Genomic DNA, 27,618 nt, shown 5'->3' with positions numbered 1-27,618 from the left:
ATGTATTAATGTGTCAAATGTTTACAGTATAGGTTGAACTAACAGCATTTGTGCAAAACTGTACATTCGGTTTCATTAACAACTGGGGTAATGTTAAGTTCAACTTGCTAAGTGGCCGATAAATGCGCTAGCTGCTAACAGTTTGCAGCTAACTGATAGCAGCTATGCGAGTTAACACCAAAGATCTTTGTTAACACTGCCTCAGACCATGCTGAGCATTTGATATTTTTTGTTATCGACGTTATGAGGAAGTGGTGGCGCCTGGGGTCTAAAACTAGGCTGTATAAATTTGCCAATAGCAGTTGTCTTCATGAGCTCTCTTAATGAAGTTTAGTTCTAACGTTAGCCATTTCTCATGAGAAACGCTTGCTAGCATGCTAAGTTGATTCAAAACGTGTAAAGATTAAACTGTGTATGGTTTACGTCGATATTCCTACTGTATTGATAAAACAATTAGGATAATTGGACTCATAACCTTACTGACTGAGAAAGCCATGGTCTTTTATCTAAAATCTTTCGTTGTGATTTAGCAAGAGGACTTAGGTTGCAGTGTGTGGAATTTGAACGAATGTGCCCGTTATTGAGGTGCAAAATGGCATCATATAATTCCAACATTATGATTGACATTTTAAATTCTATTGTGATAAATGTACTAGGCCTGAAGCAATAGAGAAAATTAAGTTGCCAAATCATAATATTTTTAGCTTAACAGTATTAATTAGGTCTCTGGAGAAATAATTTAAATTAACATTTAATGTGATAAACTTAATCAGCTGTTTTAGTTAAACATGGCCAATAGATGCATATTGGTAATAATTTTGCCCTCTTTTTCTTTTTGCAGTTGGAAAACTGAAAATGCAGAGCAATGAACTGGACATGTAAGTTGTGCTTGTTTGGATGTGAAGTCAGAGGTCAGTTGCTCCAAACACTACTGATTGAAACATGGAGGTTACACCAGAATCGACCGAAAAAACTGCAGAGGGTGGTGAAAACTGGCCAACGATCACCCGGTTCCTCACTCCCCACCATCAAGGCCATCCAGGGCAAGTGATGCTTGCGTAGGCAGCGCCAGCATCATCAAAGACTGTTCTCACCTCAACCACAGACTGTTCACCCCACTCCCCTCTGGGAGGCGTTACAGGTCTCTCTGCACCCAAACCAGCAGGTTCAGAGGAAGCTCCTTCCCTGCGGCTGTCACCCTACTGAACTCTAGCTGTGCATCCCGGTGACAACCAACCAACTAAGCCCCGCCCGATGCCTCCTTGCCTGTGCCTGTTGAGGTGTCCACCATGACCGGAAACCTTGACGGGGACACCCACCCCCGTGGACAATTGCACTACCCTATCCCACCCATAGTGTTCTATTTATTTACAAATGTACATACTGTAATTACACATATAGCCATTCCATTTTTCTACTGCTCTTCATACTATTCATCCTGCACATACCGCGTATTCTTACTACTGTTATAATGTTACTGTTTCTGCACTACAGTACTGTTACCACACTGCACATAGCTGTATACTGTACATATATGTCTATATGGTTCATACCAAATATATCCATATTTATTCTGCTAATGCACTGCACATATTTATACCTAATTTATATTACTCTAAACCACCTTCTGTAAACCAACTGTATACTACTGTTTACACCGCATATTTCTTATCCTGTCTATGCACCACCTGTCTTTGTATATCACATTGCATTTTTTTCTGCTTTTTTGCACTTCTAGTTAGATGCAAACTGCATTTTGTTGTCTTTGTAGTTGTACTCTGCAAAATGACAATAAAGTTATCTAATCTAATAGTGCCAACTATTTGTGTATATTCTGCAAGTAAACTTTACTATCCAACATAAAGTACCCTTTACAACTCAAAGTAAGGGTAACTCATTTAACAGTAGTAAATACAACTTTGATTCAAGTAAGCTTTACTTGAGGGCATGAAGTAAACTTTACTAGTTGGAAGTAAGTAACCAGAACTTTAAAGTCTTAAGTAAGGATAACTTCTTCTAAGTAAGCATTACTTGTAGACATCAAGTAAACATAACTTGAAAGAGAAAAGTTTTGTTTACTTAACTTATTTAAGGCAACGAGTTTCCACCCTTTTTTCAAGTAACCATTACTTATTATTTTTTACAGTGCAGCCTGAGTCTCGCAAGCAAGCGGGCTAGTTGAATAGCCTACTCCAGAACTAGCTGTTGTCAAATTATTGGCAATTTAAGTGATTAACACATCACATAAACTGTTATTGAGTGTTGTTGATACACAATTGGCAACTTGTGTCCTCGGAACCAAATCTGACAGTAAGCAGCTTTGGAGTTTTCGAAGTAGGTTGCAGGCAGGCAGGCTGGTGGATACATTCTGGCGTGTATAGGCTTTCGGTAAGGTAAAAGCAATGACCGAAATGCAGTGTTGAAACACGTGTATGAAACATGTTAAATATGCAAACACTGATCTAAATGTTAAACAATGATCTAAAAGCTAAATTAAACAATGATCTAAAAGCTAAATGTTGACAGGTATGCCATCAACTCATTCGAATGTCAATCAACAACTAAATGAGGAGACCCAAGGTCTATGGGTCAGGGAGCATGGCCAGAGCACACAAAGCTTTTAGTGAATTTTATTAGTGCAAAATGACTAACGTTTCGACGCCCAGGCGTCTTCTTCAGAGTCAAACAGCAACTGTATGATGACATCAGAAAAATGTGCAGTGGTCTCTTAATTTTTTCCAGAGCTGTATTCTAACGAATTTCAAATGTGATCCAAATAACGATGCATATCTCTGTGTGTGTCTCTTTAAATATATTTTTGTCTGTCTGCTTGTACACACACACACACACACAAAACTCTCTTAAGATATCTTGTTCATCTTTCGGTCTGAGTTCCTTCGTGTCCTTGTCATCTGTGTGTGTCTGTGTCTGTGTGTGTGTGTGTGTGTGTGTGTGTGTGTGTGTGTGTGTGTGTGTGTGTGTGTGTGTGTGTGTGTGTGTGTGTGTATGAGAGTGAGAGAGAGAGAGAATGTCTTTGTATAACATGTGTACAACATCATCAAAATTAATGGAAAATAAAAAACTGAAAGTGTTTAAATGCACATGGTTGCATTCATTAAGGTATTGTGTGTGTGTGTGTGTGTGTGTGTGTGTGTGTGTGTGTGTGTGTGTATGTGTGTGTGTGTGTGTCTGCCTGTCTGTCTGTGTGTCAAAATGTATGTACTGTATGTACGTATGTATGTAAGTGTGTGTAAATGTGTGTGTAATTGAAGGGGGTGGGGTTTATAGGGAAAAATAGACAGACCAGTATATCATCGCTTCATTTCATGGATAAAGTCTGAAGTCAGAAACAGAAGGTTTTCTGTCATAACCAATCACCTTTGACATGAATTATGTTTAGCATACTTATATTTACAATATCATGCAGCCACTGAAAATGTTATCTCAGCTGAAAACTAGTAATATTAGGCAGCATTAGTATTAAACTTCAGGGTACAATGTGTGATGTCTGATGTGTATATGTCAGCTTGCTGTGAAACTAGAGTTAGCTGACGCCTGGGTGGTTACGCTGAATCTCAAAGAGCGCTTCCATCTGTGGCTAGTCAGGAACGGACTTGAAGCTTTATTTACATAACTGCGGTCCGTCTGTAACATGATGTCAGATAATTAACCCAGCTGTGTAGATGGCAGCAGCACTGAGAGTCATTTGGGCCCAGGCAGCTTGTGTTATTTCAGATACTGGTTATTTTCTTATGTCAGCCGGCTCAAGAGTGTAGCTTTAAAAAATGACATTGCTTAGACTGGCATGTGCTGGGGTCAGTCTGCTCCCATTGCTTACTGATGCCATCTCACACCTGAAAGTGTCGTTCACTGATGCACACCTGGCAGATTTTAGCTTGAGATGCCATCCCATACTTGAGATACTGTAGCTTATATTACTATTGTCGTCTTTCACACAAGCAGAAGTTTAAAGTTATTTCTCAAGGTTGCTAGAATTCCTTTTGACAGCTGACAAGTATTTTATGATTTAACACATGTTCATTACCCTGACAGCTACAGATACAAGAATATGCATAGACGTGCGTACACACACACACACATACACACACAGACACACACACATGCACACATAAATAGAATGAAAATAATAGATTGTCAATGATTGAGTCACTCACTGATTGCCTGCCTAATATAATTTCATGCTAAATTTCCTGCCACAATGAATAAAATGAATCTAGCAAAATCACTCAATATCTTGAGGAGCTATGCTGCCTTTGCTGGTGCATTTGGTTAAACAGCCCAAGCTTGTGTGTCTATCTGCCCGGGATGTAAGGCGAGTCCCTGATGTGTGAGTGTAGCTGGAAGCTGGTGGACTTGTGTGTCTTTCTGGGGGAACTATTTGCCATGGTCAGTGAGCACCAGGATGAAGGACATGTGATAATGATTTGAAGCTGCAATTGAATGGATAGTCCAGTAAACACCCACAGATGGACACCTGAGCCAGTCCTCCAAACATAAATATCCCCTAATGTCATTACATTTCACCCAGTATACAATGAATCTCTATTCTCTATTCTCTGAGGACTGGAAAATCATGTGTGTGTGTGTGTGTGTGTTTGTGTGTGTGGGTGTATGTGTGTGTGTACAGTATGTGTGTGTGTGTGTGTGTGTGTGTCTCTCTCTCTCCCTCTGTGTATGTGTGTGTGTGTGTGCAGTCATGTGTGTGAGGTGGTCTACATACTAATAAGATTCTAAGGTAACACTTTATTTTAATGTGTCGCTGTTACAGTGTACCTACCTAATTAGGTACAGTGGTACAACCTGTGTAACAACATGTACTATCAGATACTATCATTGTACTTGCATTATGTATTTGTGGGTACCTACATATAGTTGTTACATTGTAATACTGAGTGCTTTTACAAAACTTTGCCAATTTGCCTAAATTTTCATCAGAGGCAAAAGGCTGACCTGAGACCTGCTGGATGGGGTAAATCTGGTCATGATAGATTTGATAGACAAACCATTCTTAGCTCCAGTCAAGGCCTTATTGTCTTTGTATATCAAATCTATCATGACCAGATTTTACCCCATCCAGCAGGTCTCAGGTCAGCTCTTTGCCTCTGATGAAAATTTAGGCAAATTGGCAAAGTTTTTTGTAAAAGCACTCAATTACAATGTAACAACTATATGTAGGTACCCACAAATACATAATGCAAGTACAATGATAGTACCTGATAGTACATGTTGTTATACAGGTTGTACCACTGTACCTAATTAGGTAGGTACACTGTAACAACGACACATTAAAATAAAGTGTTACCGATTCTAAGACTGGTGACTGCTTGCTTCCACAGTTAATGTTTATGATCATACACAAAAGGGTATTTTACTTACATGAATGTAATAAAAGTATCTTAAGCAAATTTAGATTTACTTAATTCAGAATTCACTTGTTTACCACTTGTCAAGATATCAACACCATGCTATAAGTGACTTTGATGGTGTTATTTCTGTGTATTGCAAACAAAGTACACAATTATTTTTTTCCTTTCCCAACTTCACTAGCAAACCAGCATAGCTGAAGTGACAGGAACAGTGAACCAACAACAACAACAACAAAGTGCGCACACAAACACACTTTTCTTCTGTCAATACACTGCACACACACAAAAACATACTTTTCTTCCGCGAATACACCACACACACACACACACGAAAACACACTTTTCTTCCAAGAACACACCGCACACACACACAAACCCACTTTCTCTCAGGTAGTGTAATTAGGTCAGTGGACTACACTTCCCAGACTGCGTGCCAGAGTGCCGGAGGAAAGTGCCTCTCTGGAGCGGACACACACTCTGGCTGCGGAGATGTGTGACTTAATGGCTGGCCTTTGGTTAGCAGCACAACGCATGAAATTGTTCTCCCAGTCAGGGCTTGAAAACTAAATTATTTTTCAAACGTTCCGTTCCGAACGGTTCAGGTAGGCCTATGTTTAACGTTTTCGTTCTTGCATGCGTTCCGCCACCAACATATCGGTCCTGAACCGGTTCGAGCATAAAAATATCGTTCGTTCTTAAAGTTCCGGCAGTGTTTGGCGGGCCTATCAAGTCTATTTTTGTGGACTTTACCTTAGAATAGACATACTCATTATTTCCTCTTGATTTAGCCTATATCGTAGCTATGCCCAAAAATAATAAATCACAGGCGGCATCCAAAAACATTCAGATGGGCTATCCATCCCATAGCCTACAGACTTACTATAGGCCTAACCTATGCCTATAAATAATTTCTTATAAAAAATATTTCTGGATACGTGCTAAACTCCTTACCTGGTTGTAGCCTAAGTGTTATCCATATGGAGATCTTCAAAGGCTTGCGCTATAATTCCAACCATGTTTATAAACTAACCTGTCTGTTGCTGGCAAGGCCTATCTCAAATTTCCTGTTTAACTCTTCTACATAGAATAGGCTATAATTGCGCAAACATTTCAAATCCCGACTTTAAAACGACAAAGCGTGGACAGGCAAAATAGGCTATTACGCATAGGCTACAAACAATTTCCAAATCAGTTTCAGTAGCCTACGCTCACTGAGCTGGCCAAAGATCCGAAGTGGCAGACGGATAGGTTACATTACAACAGTAAGACAAAATATACACATCTGGACCAAAGGTCCATTTATTCTGGGTTTTTTTTTCAAACTGCAGAAATCAAATTATTAGGCTGTTCGCCTACAGTAGTTGGCTACATAGCGGCTTGTTATCTCACATTAACAGTGTAGATGCGGGCTTGTTTTTCGCACAACCGGAAATAGTCTCCCTGACATAGGATATGCTTTTGCGAAATTTTATAAAATATATAGAGAACGAAAAAAAAACGTTATTAACCGGTTTTGTGGATTTCAGAATAACGTTTCTGTTCCGGAACAGTTGAAGACCGTTTTGTTTTCGTTTCCGTTCCTCGTAAAATTCCGTAAAATTCCGTTCGTTTTCGGTTTTCGTTTTCGTTTTCGTTCCTTGAACCGGTTCGGAGCCCTGCTCCCAGTGCAGCCCATTGATCACAGCTGCAGAATGCAATTGTATTTCAAAGGTCCAAACCAGCCCAATGGTGCCGTTCATGAATACAATGGCACTCCCCTGAGGGAAACTGACTCTCCCTGTGGACACACACAGCACAGGTGTGTGTGTGTGTGTGTGTACAAACATTCACATATTATGCCAGAATGGTTTAACAGCTCCACTGATGTGTTTTGTAACATCCCTAACACCCCTGATGTTGTGTTTTTAGACCGAGACAGAAGGGAAGTACTTATACTTGAAATAGGATGTGTGTACGATTTCTACATGGACATGGCTTTTAATGTCAAAATCATGAAGTACCAACCCATACGGACAAAACTATGTGAACTAGGCTATCAATGCAAGCTAGTGGTGTTGATCTTTGGCAGCTTGGGGCATGTCCACAAACTTGTTTCCAGTGGGTTAAGGCTGGCAGGGCTCTCCAGCAGAAAAACAAAACAGCTAGCAAAGTTTTGCTCCATATCTGCAGTTATAGGCAGCCTTGCAGTATGGCGTAGGAGATGTTTTTTGTACCCCTGAATACCATTGAGTGACAAAGCCCTATCTTATCTCTTGAAATATTTGAATCCTGTCTATTGTAATATGATTTGTGGATTTAAATAAAGAATTAAAATGTGTGTGTAAATGTGTGTGTGTGTGCATGTGTAGGAAAGCATGGCGGGCAGTAGGAGACCAGAGCACAGGGCTGGTACTCCAACATCTGCACACTTGGATAGTGGCAGCTACATTCTGCCATTTAGTCCAGATCACAGCCATATGCATTAAAACCAACTGCTATCTGCCCACTTATTCACTACTCATTGGTGGCTTGTTAGGCAAACGCTCATAAAACACATCTCAAAATCACATCTGGAAACACACACACCAGACCAGACCAGTGTCTCCATCTTTAATGAAACATATACACACTAGTCTCTCCACCCCTCCTGGATCATACACACTCCTGTCTCTCATTGCTAAAGAGATACACAATCAGCACTCTCTCCATTTTTAACAAACACACTCACGGAACAGTCTCTCCATCGCAAATGAAACACACATTCAAATCAGACCCCATCTCAAACAAAATATACACTAACCAATTCCCAGTAAACACACACACACACACACACACACACACATACACACACACACACACACACACACCAATCTCTCCATCTTCAACAAATCACAAACACTCAGTAGTCTCTTTGCTTCTAACAAAATACACAGTAACCAATTCATCGCAGTACCAGTAAACACACACACACACAGGTGCCCCTTGGGTCAACTGGGTTTAGTGCTGTCAATCACTTTCGATGAGCTGGTGATGATAAATAAATTTCCTTGGCAACAGTCAGTCATTTACCCAGCCGGCACACTCTTTCTTAATCAATAGCAAATCTGAAAATGACTTGCACCTGGAAAGAGATCCCATTTCACACACACACACACACACACACACACACACACACACACACACACACGCGCAAATGCACACAAACACACACACACACCACACACACACACGCAAATGCACACAAACACACGCACACACGCACACACACACACATACATCTGTTCTGTCAACACGGACAAAGGGTTCTTTCTGGATGCACTGGCTGACTGGCGGGGGTTGGGGTGGGGTGGGGTGGGGGGTGGGTGTGGGTAGTTGGAGTGATTTGGTGCATATTGGGTTCTGCCGGGGGGTAGAGTGGGTTTGAGTGATTTTGTGCATATTGGGTTCTGCCGGGGGGTAGAGTGGGTTGGAGTGATTTGGTGCATATTGGGTTCTGCCACCGTGAGCTGAAAAGCAGGCGGGCGCAAATGCCACGGCGGGCGTCAGCACGGAGCAGTCTGACACACGACACGCTCATCAGGCCTGTCAAACACATTCGCACTGATGAGGTCGTAACCTGCTCACTTCGACCCTCCTCACTTTCACTCAGCATGTCTGTGTGTTCATCTGTGTGTGTGTGTGTGTGTGTGAGTGGGTGTATGTGTGTTGGAGGATGTGTGCTTTCATGCACATCTTCATTCAGCTGAACGTATTGCATGTGAGTTTTGTCTTCTCTGTGTGTGTGGCTCTGTGTGTGTGTATGTATGTGTGTGTGTGTGTATGTGCGCGCGTGTGCATGTGTTTGTGTGTGTGTGTATGTGTGTGTGTGTGTGTGTGTGTGTGTGTGTGTGTGTGTGTGTGTGTGTGTGTGTGTGTGTGTGTGTGTGTGCGCCGTGGCATGTGCATGTGTGTGTGTGTGTGTGTGTGTGTGCATGTGTGTGTGTGTGTGTGTGTGTGTGTGTGTGTGTGTGTCAGTGTCATGTTAACTGTAGACAGCTCTAAACACCAGTTGAGCCCAGCTGCACCACATCATTACAGAGCCAAGCAGTTCGGTCGGAGTGGACAAGCCAACTCTGCCAACTAGAAAAGACCTCAACATCCCACCTCTTGTAACTTTCAGCTCAAGTGCTTTTAACACCATGTCTTATTCTCTACACCTGACTATCATATGCATTTGTCATGTATACAGACCTTACTGTCCTGTATTGACCCTAGGCAGATGGGTCAGGCCCTTGAGTCGTGGATCTGCTCAAGGTTTCTTCCTATATGTATCTCCAATTCTAGGGAGTTTTTCCTCGCCCCTGTTACCCCGGTTACCCATGGGCCTCTCTCTTTCTTTTCTTTTCTTCCTTTCTTTCCTTTTTCTCTGACTGCCTACATTCTGTAAAGCGCCATGATACATGTGTAATGTTTTGGCGCTCTATAAGCACAATAAATTGAATTGAATTGAATCCCGTTTCCACACTTTAACCACTGCACACGGCACGCTTTACATATCGGTTATTCAACCACAGTCCTCACCTCAATGCACTTCCTTCCTTAACACAATGCATAGCCGCAACCAGTTGCCTTTTCAGATTAGGGCAACTGGCAATCAAACACTTGAGCTCTATCTGAGGAACAGCCGGTGACTTGAACACGTGGAATGTTGGCAGCGTCACAATCAGTGTGGCCCTTGGCGAGCGACAACAGCGCTAATCAGACACACGGTTGGAACGGCCTCTCTTGTGAAGAGTGGCACTTGAAATATGGCAGGCGATTGACTGAGACGGCTACCATGTGCAATCCCTGCCACTGACCAATGGGCTCTGAGTGTGGGAGGACAAGCACACACAAGATGACAAGATGATGATGACCCTAGCACAGAAGGAGAGAGACAGAGCAAAGAGGGGAGGGAGAGAGAGAGAGAGAGAAAGAGAGAGAGAGAGCAAAGAGGGGAGGGAGAGAAAGCAGAGAGAGAGAAAGAGGGAGAGGGGGGAAACATAGCAGGAGGACACTAGGAGAAACAAGAGTGACTCTATGTGTGTGTCTGTGTCAGACAGAAAGGGATTGAAAGACTATATGTGTGTGTGTGACAGAGAGAGGAAGAGACAGACTGTGCTTGTGTATTTGCATCAGAGACCAAAGAGTGAGAGATGGACAGAGAGAGAGCAAGAGAAAGAATGGAAGAAAGAAAGACAAAAAGAAAGAAAGAAAGAGAGAAAGAATGGCAGAAAGAAAGAAAGAAAGAAAGAAAGAAAGATAGCAAAAAGACAGAAAGGGAGAAAACAAAGAAAAAGGAAGAAAGACAGACAGAGAGAGAGACAGTAAGACTGAGCGACTTTATGTGTGTATGTGTCAGACAGAAAGGGAGACAGAGACTAGGGGCTCTATCGTGCGTCCCAGCGCAATTGACTTTGTATACTCGCGCTTTTGTCTTTCCTGTTTTTACATATTGAATTTTTTCCTCCACAGGTGCGTGCCTGTAAATTAGGGGAATTGGACATACCACCGGGCGGTTCAGCTTAAAAGACGGGCGGTTTCGGTAAACGCTCACTGTTGATATTTTTGCAGTTTCAGAAACAATTCCGCCACAGACCAGGAACTCCCTGGTCTAAAGTCTGTGGCGCAAATGCAGATGCTATTTTGAGGGCCTGCGTGAATGAATGTGTTGCACACCAATCTACAGACACCCCATGATAATATTTTGTCCATTTCGGTTTTGTTCGTGCATTGGTGACCTAAAAATTTGTAGCCTACAACATCTCCATGCAATATATTTACAACAACAACGCCTAATTATGACCTATTAATTTGGACAACTTTATCCAGCCCTATAAAGGCCAAAGTTACCTTTAGTTTTGTTCCAATTTACCGTTATGTATGGCTTTAAACATCGCAAGGCGCTTTAACATCAGCCTAAGCATTATTCCAGCTAAGCTAAGGTTTTAAGCACCAGAATTTTGCCTGCCTTGTTGTAGCTCCATCTGAAATAACTCCAAGCTTTATGTTCCCTCCATCCTTTCGTTATTTTCAAAAAACGTTTTATATCCATGATGGCCTTAAAGTCTTGAGTTAGTGAATTAGCTTAAATCAGCTTTTATGAGCTGTTAACCAGCAAATAGTACAAGAAAGCAGCAAGTATGGCTACAATTTCTGTAGTTGCTGCACCCATTTATTCTCTCCTGCTCTCGTGAATGTTGTCGTGCATTAAGTTGATGATAAAGTGTTTACAAACTCTACTTAACAGAAAATATTGTAAATAGCCTACTGTCATGCAGTTAATGGGATATACTGTGCAGAGTTGAAAGTTAGGTCAACTTGGAAACTGTTTCTCACAGACTGCCTGTGTTTTCGCTTAGCGCAACACTTTGCTCCACTCATCTATACAACATAGTTCCCCATTTCGGTAAAACCATACATAATTTCAAAGAAAAATATTACCACTGAGGAAATCAGTGTGGTGTCCATTAAGATGTGAAATCGAAGCTGCATTACATTTTCACCTAATCAACGGATGTGTTGATGACATAAATTAGGAAATATTAGATGACTTAAGGAGACGCGGATGTTGAATTGCATGCCGATGCCATTTAACCCAAATGCCCCAGCTGCAGCATCGGAGAGAAGAGATTAACTGACAGAAGATATGCATTGTCTATAGAGAGGTAATGTTAGATTACATTGTACATAGCAAAAATATCACCATGCATTCATAATCTCGTGATTCAGTGAGAGTGATCCCAAAACAGCGGAAAGTAAGTCTTTGTGACAATTCTGTATTACATTTTGTCAAGAGGAAAAATCAATAGCTGACAGTTCCTAACTGAACAGTAAAATTATAGCGCCTGTGAACGCCCTGGCTGTTTCTGGCAACACGCCACCATAATAGCAATCAGCTATGGAACAAGCGTGCCTGTTGTTAAAGGGAATGTGAGATGACGCCCTGATTGGTTTATTGCACGTTACGCCCAAACCACACCCATGATTAATGTAGCTACTTCAGACCACCTCATTTTAGATTTGCGCCGGGCGCAACAGTCAAATATCCCGCTGGTAAAATAGCATCAGCGCCCAAGATCCGCCCACAAAGTGACTTGCGCAAAGACACTTCCGTTTCAGACCGTTAAAATATAGCCCTAGGTGTGAATAAAGAAAAGACAGTAAAAAGAAAGAAAAGAGAGAAAGAGAGAAAGAAAAGAGTGTGATGGTAGTATTACAGGGCAGTGCATCAGCGTCTGTCCAGGTCTGGTGAGGGGAGATAAACTCAGAGGAGGAAGGTCCCATGGTAAGAGAATGTGGGGGGCACTGAGTCCCTGGTGTCCTCCCCAATGGAGGAGTCCCTCAGGGGAGGATCATCTCCCAAAGCCTGGCACATTCCTAATCCCAGGAGTCACACACACACACACACACACACACACTAACCACACACACATACACACACTAACCACACACACAGACAAACAAATCAGAACATAAGCCCTCCCAAAAATCACACTACACTACTGCCCATCGCTTGCCAACAAACCACACACTCCCTCCCTCCACACAGCTGGGCTGCTTAGAACTGGAGATTGGCCAGCACACACACACACACGCAGACACACACACACACACACACACACACACACACACACACACACATATATACCGTCTATATATGCACATCCATACGCAAAGACAAAAAGTACACCCACACACTTGCCCTGGTAGACGATGCCCAATGGGTCCATTCCCAGCAGCAGGCCAGGGAGTTCCACCATCCTCAGCGAGGGGGACATGCATCCCAAAACACTCGGCATCGACACTGACCTCGGTAACGGCCACCACCACAACAACAACAACAACAGTAGCAACAACACAATCAGCAGTCACAACGGGGGAGTTCTGCTTCGCGGCGCTTTGCACTTTCATGCCTGCCAGAAGTATTTGGATTTGCATAAAGGTCAAGGTTTATTTTTGGCTGCTGTGAACTGTTAACCTCTGTATAGGAGCCGGAGACCAGCGGGCCAGATTCAAATAATTCCTCTCGGCCTGACGCCGTCCCTGACGCAGACACACACAGGTAACCTTTTGGCCCAGTGGTTCCTGTGTCGATCTCAGTCAGTTGACATCTGGAGCCCATAAATGAACCTCTACAGATCTACATATAACAATGACTGTCAGATAGCTGGACTCCATCAGATTGTCGAGATTCTTTTTGGGAAACTGGAGGTCCCTGTTCTCCCATAAAAACACACTCAGACACACCCACACACACACACACACACACACACAATGACAAAAAGGATGAATGAACAGTGTTTGAGACAAGACGTTGTAGTAGTATACACCACATGCTACACTGATGAAAACCATTTGCAACAGGAAGGGGTTAAAGGTGTGTGTGTGTGTGTGTGTGTGTGTGTGTGTGTGTGTGTGTGTGTGTCGGGCGGCACATGGAATGGATCCAAACAGCCTCCCAAGCCCCTGCTTTAATGCAGTCTTAAACAAAGCTGTTCGAAGCCTCCATTGATAAAAACACTTAGACAGTCTTTCTGGCTGAAGTCCATTTGCAGCGTTTGTGTGTGTGCTTGTGTCTTTGTCTTTGTTTGTGTGTATGTGTTTGTGTGTGTGTCTAGTTGGCACTGGCATTCTCATTGTTTTCATCCCACCACCCCCCCGTCTAAGTGTTTTTATCAACGGAGGCTTCGAACAGCTTTGTTTAAGACTGCATTAAAGCAGGGGCTTGGGAGGCTGTTTGGATCCATTCCATGTGCCGCCCGACACACACACACACACACACCTTTAACCCCTTCCTGTTGCAAATGGTTTTCATCAGTGTAGCATGTGGTGTATACTACTACAACATCTTGTCTCAAACACTGTTCATTCATCCTTTTTGTCATTGTGTGTGTGTGTGTGTGTGTGTGTGTGTGTGTGTGTGTGTGTGTGTTAGCATGGTAAAACACACTGTGATAAAGTGGCTAATGGCCACACTGTAAATCTCAGGGTGAAGAATGACCCCCTCCCAGGTCATTTCCTGGGATTCTTGTGAGTGTGTGTGTGTGTGTGTGTGTGTGTGTGTGTGTGTGTGTGAGAGAGAGAGAGAGGAGAAATAGAGAGAGAGGGGGAGAGATGGAGAGGTAGGTTATATATGTACAGTACGTTGGCGATATTCGACAGCCTGTTTATCGTTCACATATGAGCACTTAGTGAACTAGGATTGGTTGCTAAGACAAGATCTAGCCGGGACAGCAGGGAAAACTGATCTATCTCAGCTGCCCTGCTCTGAAGCATAGATATACTGTATCATTTGTGTATCATTTCAATTGAGGTTTGAATTGAGGTGTCATCATTTCTGTATTATTTCAATTGAGCATTTTTAATACCTTTATAACAGATATGTTTCAGGTGGAAATTAAGTATGTTTGTGTGTGTGTGTGTGTGTGTGTGTGTATGTGTGTGTGCACCTAAGAATGCTCTGGTGACGGATCCAATAGGTGGCTGATCTAGTTTCTGAGGGTAAGCAGATATCCAGGCACTGAAAGGTGATCCCTGGAGGAGACAGTTTCCTGTGGTCACTTCCTGCCCACACCGAGCACAGAGGGTGCCTCTTTCCAGGAACCACACTCGCTGTCAGTCACGTCTCCCCACACGAACCTTTAATAGTTCCACCTACTCATGGAGAGGAACTCTTTTGTTGGTTTTCCAGCTACCCAGATATTGTGAGCTCCAAAGCAGCAGACTCAACTCTGAAAACTAAAATATACACAAGGACCCTTGGAAAACTTTTGTTTACTCAGCTTTTTTCAGCTTTATTCATTTATACAGCAACATTAAGAATGGACACTGTCTCAAAGCACTTCACTTAAAATCCCAGAGTAGGCAAGAAGCATCCCTAAAGAACCTTTTAAACCAACACAAGTCCCTTTGGAAAATTCTCTAGGTACAGTCTTTTAGAGACTGTTCGTTATTTATTGAAGGGGCCACCGGAGGAAAATAGGGGAGGGTCTTCTTTGTTGAGAGGAGGGTCACCCAACTTTTTTTTGTCTAGGAGGGGGGGTCACCCATCTTTTGCATTCATGAAAACAGCAACAAATAAAAGTGACTGGTTTGATTGTTAATTTCTGTCGCCATTTATATTGTGACGTTCTCTTTCGTTCCATAGCTGTCAACATTGAAAATTGAAAAAAAGGGAGATTTCCCGGGTTTCTCACCCAAAATACGAAAAATGTCAACATGCATCCCCATTAACGTTGGAAGGGTTGGAGCAACAAAGTAGCCTACTTTATTCACGCCTAACAGCCTATATTCATTTGTTAAACTTTATCCCGCCCTAAAAAAAGCTAAATTTACCTTTGGTTTACTTGTAGTTTACCGTGTAGCCTAACTTTAAACAGTGTGCATGCTTAAATAGTAAAGCATACTTGTACTTCATTCATCCACACGTCCAACGTTTTGACAAGCATTTCTACCAATTGACCTTGTTCCTGCCCATCTCTAGCTTTGCTGTCTCCATCCTTTCTGTTTTTGTTGTTTGCAAAAAATATATATTATTTATTGGTAACCAGCAACAAGTGCAATTTGATAATCGCTGTCATCTCTCCTGCGCAAACAAAAATGTGTTACGTTCCAAGTAGCAGTGCGTAATTCTGCTTCATAAAGTTGAACAAATACATTTGGTTATTTCATATAAATGGCCAGTTTATGGTCTACAGTGTAGAGTTGGTAAGTTATGGTAGGCCAACTTATATACAAACGGGAAATTCTTTGTCTACTCGTAGCTGAGCTGAGATATTCTACGGGAAAATATTAAAACGGCAGCGGGGGGGAAGTTAAAATACGTGATAAACCCAGAAAAGGTTGGCATGTTTCGGTCCCTGTGATTATTTGTAAAATTGTGCAAACAGCCTTTTCAAGTCATATGAGAAGGAAGGAATGGTAGCATGCAAGCTCCCAAATTGACGCTCGTCTGAGAAATGGAGTTTTGGATAATGTTCAGCTTCAGCAGCTTTACAATGACTGAGGAAGCCAAGAGACGAGTCCATAGCAACCAGTTCATGTGTTGAATTTGTTATTACCCAGTGTGCTTTGTTGAATGGTCTCAATGTTTTATTGTTTTATTTCATGTGAATACTTACTAGAGGAGTAACTTATTTCAAGTAGGCTAATGCAGTTGCAGGAAGTGTGCATTTAGTTTCCATGCTTATTGTGTTTCCACAACAATGTTAGTGAGTAAATCTACTGAAATGGCCACCATCTTGGTGAAGTGTTTCCACAACAATGTTAGTGAGTAAATCTACTGAAAATCTACTGAAATGGAAATGGATCTTGGTGAAGTGTGTAAGAATGTGTAAGATCAGAAAGCAGAGGTTGATGTATGACCGGTAGCTTAAGTCAGTATATTTTCATAGCGCATAAGAGCATTGGCGGAAGACATTGACAATTGGCTGGGGAGGGTCATGTATTTTTTGAAAATTCTGTTGAAGGGTAATTGAAAAATGTCTTGCAGAGAGGGGAGGGTCATGTAACTTTTGACTGAAGCACTCAAAATCCCTCCGGTGGCCCCTTTTATAAATAACGAACAGTCCCTTAGTTAACAAAATAAAATAGTCTGAGAACAAATGTGGCATTTATCTGGCCCAAGTCTGGCATACCCTTGCCCTTATCACAATAACTTTATCTGCACAATAACTTTATCTGCAAAAGAACTACTTTATGTGCACTGGAACCTTTGTTTCTGAGAGTGCCGATTCCATCTCCCTGGTTGGTGGATCCAGACATCAATAAGCTTTTCAATCACATCCATCATCCTCTCTTTCAGTGCCGGCCATCACAGCCTCATATGCATGGCGGCGACGCACACTGCTCTACACCCCTTTGGGTTTTTAAAACCTGTCTCCCTGCGAGTGACATGAAACTCTCATTGGTGCAGGTGGTGAGGTGAGATAACGGGCCTAACACACACACACACACACACACACACACACACACACACAGACACAGACAAGCACACAGACATGCACATGCACACACACACCAACACGCACACGTACACACACACACACACACACACAGACAGATAGAAGGTTTTTGATGCGCTCTGTGACTCTTCACAATCATTGACTCTGGCTGACTGCTTCCCCTGGGAACCTCTTATCTCTTCCTCTGCCTGTCCAGTCCTCTTTGCTAGCGTCTCCCTACTCATTGTACTACCACTTCACACACACGCACACCCAAACTCACAAACACGCTGTCGCAAGTAAACCAGCATAAAACGTATTAGTACAAGAGAGCTTTAAGAACATAAACCCTCAAAAATAAAATAAACAGAAGTGAATCATTATAAACCTTGTAACAGGGATATGACCAGGCAATTGATTTTGTTTTCAGCCCACAAGCTAAAGAAACTGCCTAAGAACTGTAATCAGGGATGGGTAGTCTGAATAGATCTCTTCAGCTCTTCATGAAAACCCTATAGGCCAATGTGCTGTTTGTAATGTGTTGACCAATTCTCAGAGTGTGTAGGATTCACATTGTTTGTGTTTTAAAAACATCTTCCAAGCACCTGACAGGCATGGTGTGTGTGTATGTGTGTATGTGTATGTGTGTGTGTGTGTGTGTGTGTGTGTGTCTGTGTGTCTGTGTATCTACTGTATGTCAGGAGTGTGTGTGTGTGTGTGTCTGAGTCTGTGTATCTGCATGTGTGTATGTGTGCGTGTGCACCCATGTCTGTGTATTTGTGTGTATGGGTGACTGCTTGGCATAGTTACAAATGTGCCAGCTCCTTTCAAACACTGTTATCTCGTGAGGAAATAAAGAAACATGTGTGACCTTCTTCCCTTTGGTCATGTCTGTCAGAAAGACAAATGGCTGCCCGCGCTCATCAGCAAAAAGCTCAATGGTGCCCAAGTTGACTTTACAGCAGATGACACGATGCTTGACGTCAGTCCCCCTACCGACACCACCCCGATAGAGTTCTGACAGTGACAAACACTCATTGTACCACTACTTCACACACACACACACACACACACACACACACACACACACACACACACACACACACACACACACACTCTCTCTCTCACCACCACCCTCCCACACACACACACACACACACACACACACACACACTCTCTCTCACCACCACCATCCCTTCCTCACACACACACACACACACACACACACACACACACTCTCTCTCTCTCTCTCTCTCTCTCTCTCTCTCTCTGTCTGTCCCTCCATCTCTTTGTTTCAGACACACATTTACTCCTTACCTCTCATTGATGTCGACTCCCTCCATCACGAGCAGTGTATCTGAGGCGCTGGTGTTCATGTGCCCTTCATTTCACTGGCTCCCTGTAGAAAGAGCACACACACACACACACACACACACACACACACACACACACACAGAGGTCAGACAATGGCAGCATGGTGGGGGAAAGGTTGCGACCTCCACCCTCAGGCGCACCACCATTCGAACGAAATTCAATTCAATCAGCCACTCGCCACGGGCCTCCATATTGAGCGCTCTTAATTGCACTCTGAACCTGGGCAGCACTACACGCCCCACACGTACAGCTGCCCTGAAACGAAGCGCAATAAAACAAAATGAAACCAGACGAAACCAAGCAGAGGTGTATAAGTATGCAGTGGTGACCACTGAGAGGCCATCCAGCGCACACTATCTAGTGCTGGAGATGCAGGTGTGAGATTGCAAGGAAAGTCAATATGACTGCATGGCAGGAAAGCCATAAAACTCAAGAGAAGCACAATCTAACACAATGCATAAGGGGTGAGGCCAAATAAGGATACTGTACGTTCAAAAGCTATTTCCCAGAAAGCCTCAGTCCGTAACCTGTATCATTCCAACCAGGCCCGAGGCTGGGGACACCAGACTATCACACCGGGGCGGAGGAAGAGTACAGAGAATCCAGCTGGCCTCCCCTAGAAACTGGCCTCCTCCAAAGCCACTTCGGCTACAGATATTTTGACGTTACGTAAACGCTGAATGACCTTTAACTGTCGTAAAGGACACGGGAGCCAATCAAAGAGAGGTAGGGACACCTCAGGTAAAATATCTGGTATATCTACCCTCTATCACGCAGGCCAAAGTCCAGAGGATTAAACTCCTCTCCAGTGTTTTTTTCCACATTTTCCGCACAGTCCAGTGCAATACGAAATATCAGCCAATCATGCGGCAGTAAAGGAAACAGTTTCAATCTCTAAACACAGGTGGGCTTAACCCAAATTTTAATGAATATTAAATTAAACATTATTGAACAAGTCATATTCACTTAGTACCTGGACTTGGCAAAGATCTGTCTGTGTTTGTGTAATTCCTTAGATAACATTCCTGACTCATAAAAAGAGATAAAAGAACACCCTCATCTATGACACAGCAACTACCACCACAGATTCAGCATGAAGTCACTCACAACATGTTGCTGCTATGAATCATGGTGGCAAAAAGATGGAAAACAAACCTTTGTTGAGATTAGCACTGCTGGAATAGCCTGAATATCGATTAGCGAAGACTACCTAGCCCTATTGTGATGCTGAAATACAATTCACAGTCAGCATTGCATGTGCACAACAGCAGCACCATTTTGTAAGCAGGAAAGCAGGGACCCAGTTCATACTGATTCAATATTATTTATTTATTTATTTGTCTATTTATTCATTCAGCACCATCAACAATGCACACTGTGTCTAGGAATTAAAGCAACAATGAAAAAACAAGACAAAAGAAAAGGGTGACACAAAACAGTAAACAGGGCATCAGCCAGAACAGGTTAACAGGGCCTGCCTAAGGCTGTGGGGGAGAGGTGCACTCATAATTGTCAAACAGCTGAGTGCGGAACGCTGGGCACTTTTCGAGCATTTTCAAACTTGTGGTAATTGCGGTTGAGAAAGCTGAAGCAGCAGCAGTGGAAAACACACTTTACAGAGGTACAAGCAAGTTATAACATAAACTGCTCATGTTTTGACACAGTATGGCCATGTCACTGTTGAATTGAGGACACCAATAAAGTTATATTTAAATGTTGCGATCGTCATTTACGTGAAGTGCACAGAGTTAGTGTTTGATATGAGACAACACTATTCAGTTCAAATTTGCGCACTCCGCCAGTAAGCACACAGTGCACATAGGGTGCTGCACGAAAGTGTACTCACGGAAGTATGCCAATTGAGACAGAGTCTTAGTCTGTCCTTTCTCTATTTTAGTATTCTATGTCGCTGAAGGGGGGTTGTAGCCAAAGAACATCACACATCATCACAGAGACTGATAGGTCCAGATATAGGCTAACGTTATGAGAGGGTTCGGACCTTGCTTAGCAAATTTATCTGGCTGTGCGTTGCAAATTTGTCTTGGTAAGACGTCTTAAAATAAGTATAAGTATATATACTTTTTTGATTCCGTGAGGGAAATTTAGTCTCTGCATTTAACCCAATTGGTGAATTAGTGAAACACAAACAGCACACAGTGTACACACAGTGAGGTGAAGCACACACTAAACCCAGCGCAGTGAGCTGCTTGCTACAACAGCGGCACTCGGGGAGCAGTGAGGGGTTAGGTGCCTTGCTCAAGGGCACTTCAGCCGCGGCCCACTGGTCAGGGCTCGAACAGGCAACCCTCCGGTTACAAGTCCAGAGTGCTAACCAGTGGGCCAGGCTGACATTAAATTACGTCAAAATTATCTTATGATAGTAGTCATTTTCTACTAAAAACAACTCTACGACATCAGAACTACTGGGCCAATACCACTCTTCTGAAGGTTAGAAGCAGCAGGGACACCGCCTCACATTCGGACAAGACCAGTTTTGCGCACACCACCTTACATTCGGACAGGACCAGCTTTCCGAACCCATTTATGGACAAATGTCTGTAAACTTCCAGAAGCAGGCATCTAGCATGGATGAACATGAAGTCATCTAGACATGATGGAACACACATAGACATACATAGGGTTCATAAGAGTATGTACAGAATCACACCCAGACCACACCACACCACACCACACCACACACCACACACACACACACACACACACACACACACACACACAAGCAAACACCCTGTCAAACAAACACACTAACAGAACAAGCACACACACACTGGTTTCCAAGCCTCACTTAAACAATCAACATGCACACATGCTCACACCCACTCTGTTTTCCTGTCAACTTATCATGGTGCGGACTTTGCACACAGGGTAGGTTGGCTACTGTGAGACTCCTGTACATGAACACACTCCATGTTGCAGCCCCCTCACTCATCCACACACTACATACACATATTTCAAGAGACAACACACACCATTAGGAAGTGTTGAGAGAGAGAGAGAGAGGTTAAACACACACATCTGTTCATAAACATTTCATGAAACCTAGCCTGGACACACTTATTTTTTACAGACGCGGTAGTTTGTTGGGACCATGTTGGGAAAAAACTAACAAAAAAAATTATAATGGCTGCAAAGAAACAAAGGCTATGTAAATAAAATTAAGTGCCACCACGTAACCTGAACCCTAACTGACCTCGAGCCATCCATGTAGTTTCAACAGCTTTGGTTGCTTCATTCTAAAAGGAGATGCTGCTCTAAGGGAGTGTGTATATGTGGAGCTGGCCTGTCCCACTCCATCCAGCATGGCCCACTGCTGTCCGACAGTGCTAAATAAAACATGACCAGAGAGCTCATGGTTAGAGCCCAGCCTCTGCTCCGCTCACAAGCAATCTACTTTCATCGCTGACAAATCCCTTTCCAAAACGCCACTAGAGTCTATTTTCACTTCAGAGCATATCTGATGAAGTTGCTTCTCATGGAACCAGAGATTGGTCCGTCCAAATATGTTTGGAGCGGCGGGGAGATTTGCGTCACGGGACGAGACGCACATCAAATGAAAGCCCTGTGAAATGCCTAAGTCGCTGTCTCAGAGACCATATCAGTCAGAGCCAATCAATTGCCCAAATAAATTAATTCAATCACAAAATAGCATGCAAAACAGAAGATTGGATCTAAAAAAACATCTTTTTAAAATGAAAAAATCAGTCTTTGGGAGAAAGTCTGGAAAACCACTTTTAAACAAAGTAAAAAAGTCAACCTCTTTCCCCATCACTGCGAGAGATTGGAGGAGCAGACTCCATTACCCCTGAAAACACCTGATCCTGAAAGGGCCAGGATTAGGATTGAGAGATCTGAGACTCATCTCATCTGAAACTGCTTCTTAGCTTGATCCCCTCCAGTAGCTGTCTCTGTCTGGGAGAGATCTCTAAGTAATATAAACGCAAATGGTTTGCGAATCATAATGTTTTCCACAGCATGCCCTTGTACGCACAGAGAGAAGGGTATGTGCCCTGTCAGTACAGCGAGGAGAAGTTATTATCTTACTCTGGGGTAGACAGTAAATAAGCCTATTTCCCAAAAAGTTGACTTAAAGGACTACTTTCAAGACCAAAGCCACATTTTAAACAGGATAGATACAGTACACCTGAGGATACCAATATTCTCCATGTATTTTTCATTACAATATAATTATTTCATTTTACAAATAGATTCCTATTGTCTGTGTCTTTCAGAACTGTATGACAACCACTGCTTACGCCAAAGCAACATTATGTGGCAAAGTAGCTGTTACCCCCCTCCATGCCGCCAGAACACTGTATTTTTCGTGACATGATATACAGCTAAGGTGGTGATTCAAACTGTGCTACACCTGGGATCACTCAGCCCCTTCCTGCTGTCTAATTTGCCTTATTATGGGTTTTTATTCTCATGAATGTTAATGGAATAGACTAGAACTATACTCTCAGGCTGTAATTTTCCTCTTACACAAAGAAGCATTGCATCTGCGGTTCTGCGGTATCCTGTGCACAAAGCCCTGAAAACATCTACTGTAGCTTGAAGTCTACACCTCTTCAAACCACCAAACCATCTCTAAAGTGAGCTCTGCCACAGCACTTGTGCAGGCAATCCACGGTCAACAGTGTGTGTACGAGTGATATAGTGAAGAGCTTCTCTTTTTCAATTCGAACACATCTGATGTACACTGTTCTGCATATCTAGTGTGTGTGTGTGTGTGTGTGTGTGTGTGTGTGTGTGTGTGTGTGTGTGTGTGTGTGTGTGTGTGTGTGTGTAGTAATCTGCCAGGTGTGGCCTGAAAACCTCTCTCTCTGCAGGTGATAGACGGCCAGTCAATAGGACTGGACATGGCAAGCCAGATCAGCTCAGTTGGGAGCCGCCTCCGCTGGCCTGATCCTCACAAACTCAATACAGACTCTTCTCTCCAAGACACACCTGCTTTCTCTGCATGAAGGCCAGTCTACTGTGACCCTGTGCCCAGTGGTGTAGTCTACGTGATACGCAGGACTAAGCAGTATGCCCACTTAAAAAGCATCACCATCTCAGTATACCCACTTAAAATAGGAAAGGATACATATTAACATTTGGGGTTGATCACAGTATACCCACTACAGCTAACAAGACTACATCACAGTACCCATACAGCTAACTAGACTACACCACTGTCTGGGCCAGAGGACCATTGGCTCATTAATCAGCGTCCTCATTGAGGATGCATTTCCACTAGATTTACTGCTTCTGTTTCCATATAAGAGCCATTCAGTGTCTGTCATAATTGATTATTTCATTACGCAATACTGCATCTCATTGACTTTTGACCCATTTGGCAAATTATATAATGTCTCTTTGACAGCTGTCAGAGACAGCCTGACATTTTCTAAAAAGGGTCGGACGTGCACAAGAGCTGCCCAGATTTGTCAGGATCGTTCATCCCGCAGGAGCTGAGTTTCTGTCTGTGCCAAGAGCGGACATCCACTCAAGCAGATGCCCCCCTCTCGTTATGAGAGGGTTATCAGTCCACTTGATAAAGCAAATCCTCACACACACACACACTCACACACTTACGCTCGCTCGCTTTCAAAAGGCCTATAAAACTCATCCCTGCGCCCCCTGCTCTAGGCACCTCTCGGAGATGACTCATCGCTTTTAATCAAATACCTGAGTGGCCAATAAAACTGCCTCAATCTCCCCCCCCCCCTGCAACTACAACACATCCAGGGCAGGTCTTAGTCAGTGACTGACCCAACCAAAGGCAGCACAGTCCCAGTCTATTAAAGGAACATACTAACTTTTCGGAAAATTAGCTAAAATTAGCTAGTCTACCCCAGAGCTAGATAAGTGGATACATACTCTTCTTTTCTCTGTCAGTGCAAAAACTGACTACACCAGTATCCCAATTCCAGTGAATTATGCTAAGCTAGGCTAACAGCGTCAGACAGAGTTATTGCATGGAAAGAGAAATGAATGTTTACGCTCATCACGCTAATTTCCCCAAAAGTTGGTGAGTTCTTTTAAAGCCACTGTACCTGAATGGCATAAACCAGCGGTCCCCAACCACCGGGCCGCGGCCCCATTCCTAGCCGGGCCGTAGCCTACGACATGAGTTTTAAAAAAAAATGCATGCAAACTAAATTAAATTCAACTCGCAATAATGTCACGTTTTTACATGACATAGGCCTATATGCAGTTGTTTGATTGCACGCATGTTAGCATTTTGCAAGGTCTATTTTCTTACGTCTGTCTGTCCCGCCTTCAACACTTTTACATATTGCCTTTCCTTCTGCGCAGCCTCAGGTCAGTTTCACTTCACCTTCTTAGCGAACGGTAGTGTCACACGGTTAGCTAAACGGGCTAGAATGAGCAACAAAAAACAAGCATCTTTAGCAGGTCACAGGCCAGAGTGTTTGAGTTGCGAGAGACGCTGCAGAGATTTCTTACAGAAAAAAAGTCACAGTTAGCTGCACATTTTAGTGATGAGGACTGGGTGTCAAAACTCGCTTACCTGTGTGACATATTCGGGCTTTGCTTAATGACCTCAACCTGTCACTCCAGGGGAGAATGACAACTGTATTTAAACTGGCAGACAAAGTCGCTGAATTTAAAGCCAAGCTTGATTTGTGGGGACGACGAGTGGACCGGGGTGTATTTGATATTTTCCAAACAATAGTGGGGGTTTTGGGAGAGACTGAGGCAGGGCCCTTTCTATCGCAGCTGGTGCGCGATCACCTTGTTGTGCTTTCAAATGAGTTTGAGCGTTACTTCCTATCCTCCAAAGATCCACGGCAAACCAATGAGTGGGTCCGCAACCCTTTGTCAATATTGAATAGTCCTAACTTGTCAGCGCAGGAGGAAGAGCAGTTGATCGAAATTGCAAATGACGGTGGTCTTAAAGGAGAATTCCGGTGTGATATTGACCTAAAGTGTGTTGAAACATGATACCGAGTGTGAACGTATGTCTCATAGCCCATCTCGGCAGGTCCCCTGCACTCCAAAAAAATCTGGGCTAGTTAGCCGATGCTACCAACAGCTTTTTTTCAATGGTGGTGCCCGGCATCGGGCTAGCCATGCAAATAAATCACTGTTTTACACCATTTACGAGGCTCAATGTATCTCCACACTTCATTGGTAGACTTCGAGGGCCCTGACATTTAAAACGAGACATTGAGAACTTTGAAAAAAGCACTGGTAGTTTACTTACAAGACGATTTATACAGACGGTATCTTCAATGAAGTTTAGCGTTTGCAGCCATCTTGAATTTAGTCACGATAAGTCGAAATGACGCAGTAAGAATGAACAGGTATGATAAGGTATCAGATTCCAAAAATAATTCTGTGGAAATGCATGGATTCCAGTTTCTTCCAGTAGCAGCAACTGAAATCCATGCATTTCCACGGAATGGGGGGCATAAGCGACTCAAATGTCTAATTGACTCCAGAGTCCGAGCGCGGATATAGCAGGAGGAGCAGAGCTAATGTCAGCACCGTTAGCAACTAACGGCCTTCAGGGCTGAGCCACGGCTTATTCTGCTAGTCTTTCAAAAGCACATTTTAAGCAGTGCCCTCTGCTCTGTGCTCTATTCCACTCTGATGAAATGCGACAGATACCTAGTCAAATTAAGGCACCAAGGCAAAGCCACAGGCAGCCCAACAGAAATATTTTAGGCAGTTATAGTGCTACAGACACTCATCTGGGCTAACACAGGAGACGTCCTGAGCGTCATAGTCAGAGCACTCCACAAGCCTGCTGTGCATCAACCCCACTCAGAGGATCAGTCACACTCTCACTCTGCCTTGGTCTCAGCCTTGCTCTCTGGCCCTGGTTTGGTGTTGGTGTCTGGAACAGCAGGTCATCGGGGAGAGCACTGCTGAGTTTCTCCCTATACAGTTCCCCTCCATAATGCATGGAGGTCGGGTTCTCTCTCTGGGCACTGGGATTTCACTGGCCGAATTTTTTTTCCGAACCTTCTTGTGATCATTCGATACAAGCCGTGTCGTTGGCTCGCTCGCTCTGGTAGGATGAACTCTAATTACGTGTAAATCTCTTGGCCCCCTCGCGCTGTCTTTACCCTGTCGGGTAAAGTGGCAGAAGTGGCAGTGGTGTTGGTAGATTAACAGAAATAACTCGGAGATGACTTCACAGGGCTGGTAACAGCACTACCACAGAAGCAGCGTGTCTTGTAAATGCTCAGCAATCGGAGCCAAAGCTACTTACTCAGGCTGAGAACAATGTGCACTTCTGTCTGCTATCTGCCCGCGTCCGTACAGTAGATGCCATATTTTTACAACCTTAACACCCCCTGCAATTTAACGACTCATTACCAGTTTGGGTGCGTTTTCCGTATTGCTGCCGTTAGGAGCAGAGTCCAAGGACTCGTGTGTTTGCAGGTTTCTAGGCACTCTTGTCTCTCCAATCTCTCCTTCCGAAGTTTGTCAACGAAGTGAACACTGCAAACACTGGGAATAATAATTATAAATGAGCAAGAACAAACCTTTCTCTCTCCAATCCCTGGAACTCTTGTTCCAAGCCATGAATTATGTATCTTTCTCTCTCTCGCTCTCTCACTCTCTCTTTTCTTTTTCTCTCTCTCTCTCTCACACACACACACACACAGTTAGGCCATGTTGTGAGCACGCCTGTTCCTGTGCTTTTAGTGTCTCAGGGAGTTCTGGCTAAAACTCCAACCATGTACCCTATGGGATCCTGAAATAGAAAGATATTACGTTGTTGTCCTCTGTTGCAATTACAGGTCCATTAGCACACGAGAGCATCTCTGGACTGTGCACCAGTGGACAGGCCAGGCTGGGCTGGGCCCAAATATCAACACATTTTACCATCTCCGATAAAGTGCATTTATCCCCTGCAGTACCGATGTTGTGCTAAA

The 27,618-nt window shown here is 43.4% G+C and overlaps 1 protein-coding gene across 1 annotated transcript in view; it reads right to left on the bottom strand.

Moving 5' to 3' along the window:
- Positions 1-27,618, bottom strand: part of htr4 (5-hydroxytryptamine receptor 4) — a 117,869-nt gene that overhangs the window by 75,674 nt on the left and 14,577 nt on the right. Inside the window, 1 exon segment of the mRNA XM_048263744.1 lies at positions 18,647-18,728. Coding sequence (XP_048119701.1) covers positions 18,647-18,705 — 59 coding nt within the window. The 5' untranslated portion in view covers positions 18,706-18,728.

The sequence above is a fragment of the Alosa alosa genome, chromosome 14 (genome assembly GCF_017589495.1).
Source record: "Alosa alosa isolate M-15738 ecotype Scorff River chromosome 14, AALO_Geno_1.1, whole genome shotgun sequence".
Classification (NCBI taxonomy): domain Eukaryota; kingdom Metazoa; phylum Chordata; class Actinopteri; order Clupeiformes; family Clupeidae; genus Alosa; species Alosa alosa.
This window is presented reverse-complemented; position numbering and strand designations above follow the sequence as displayed.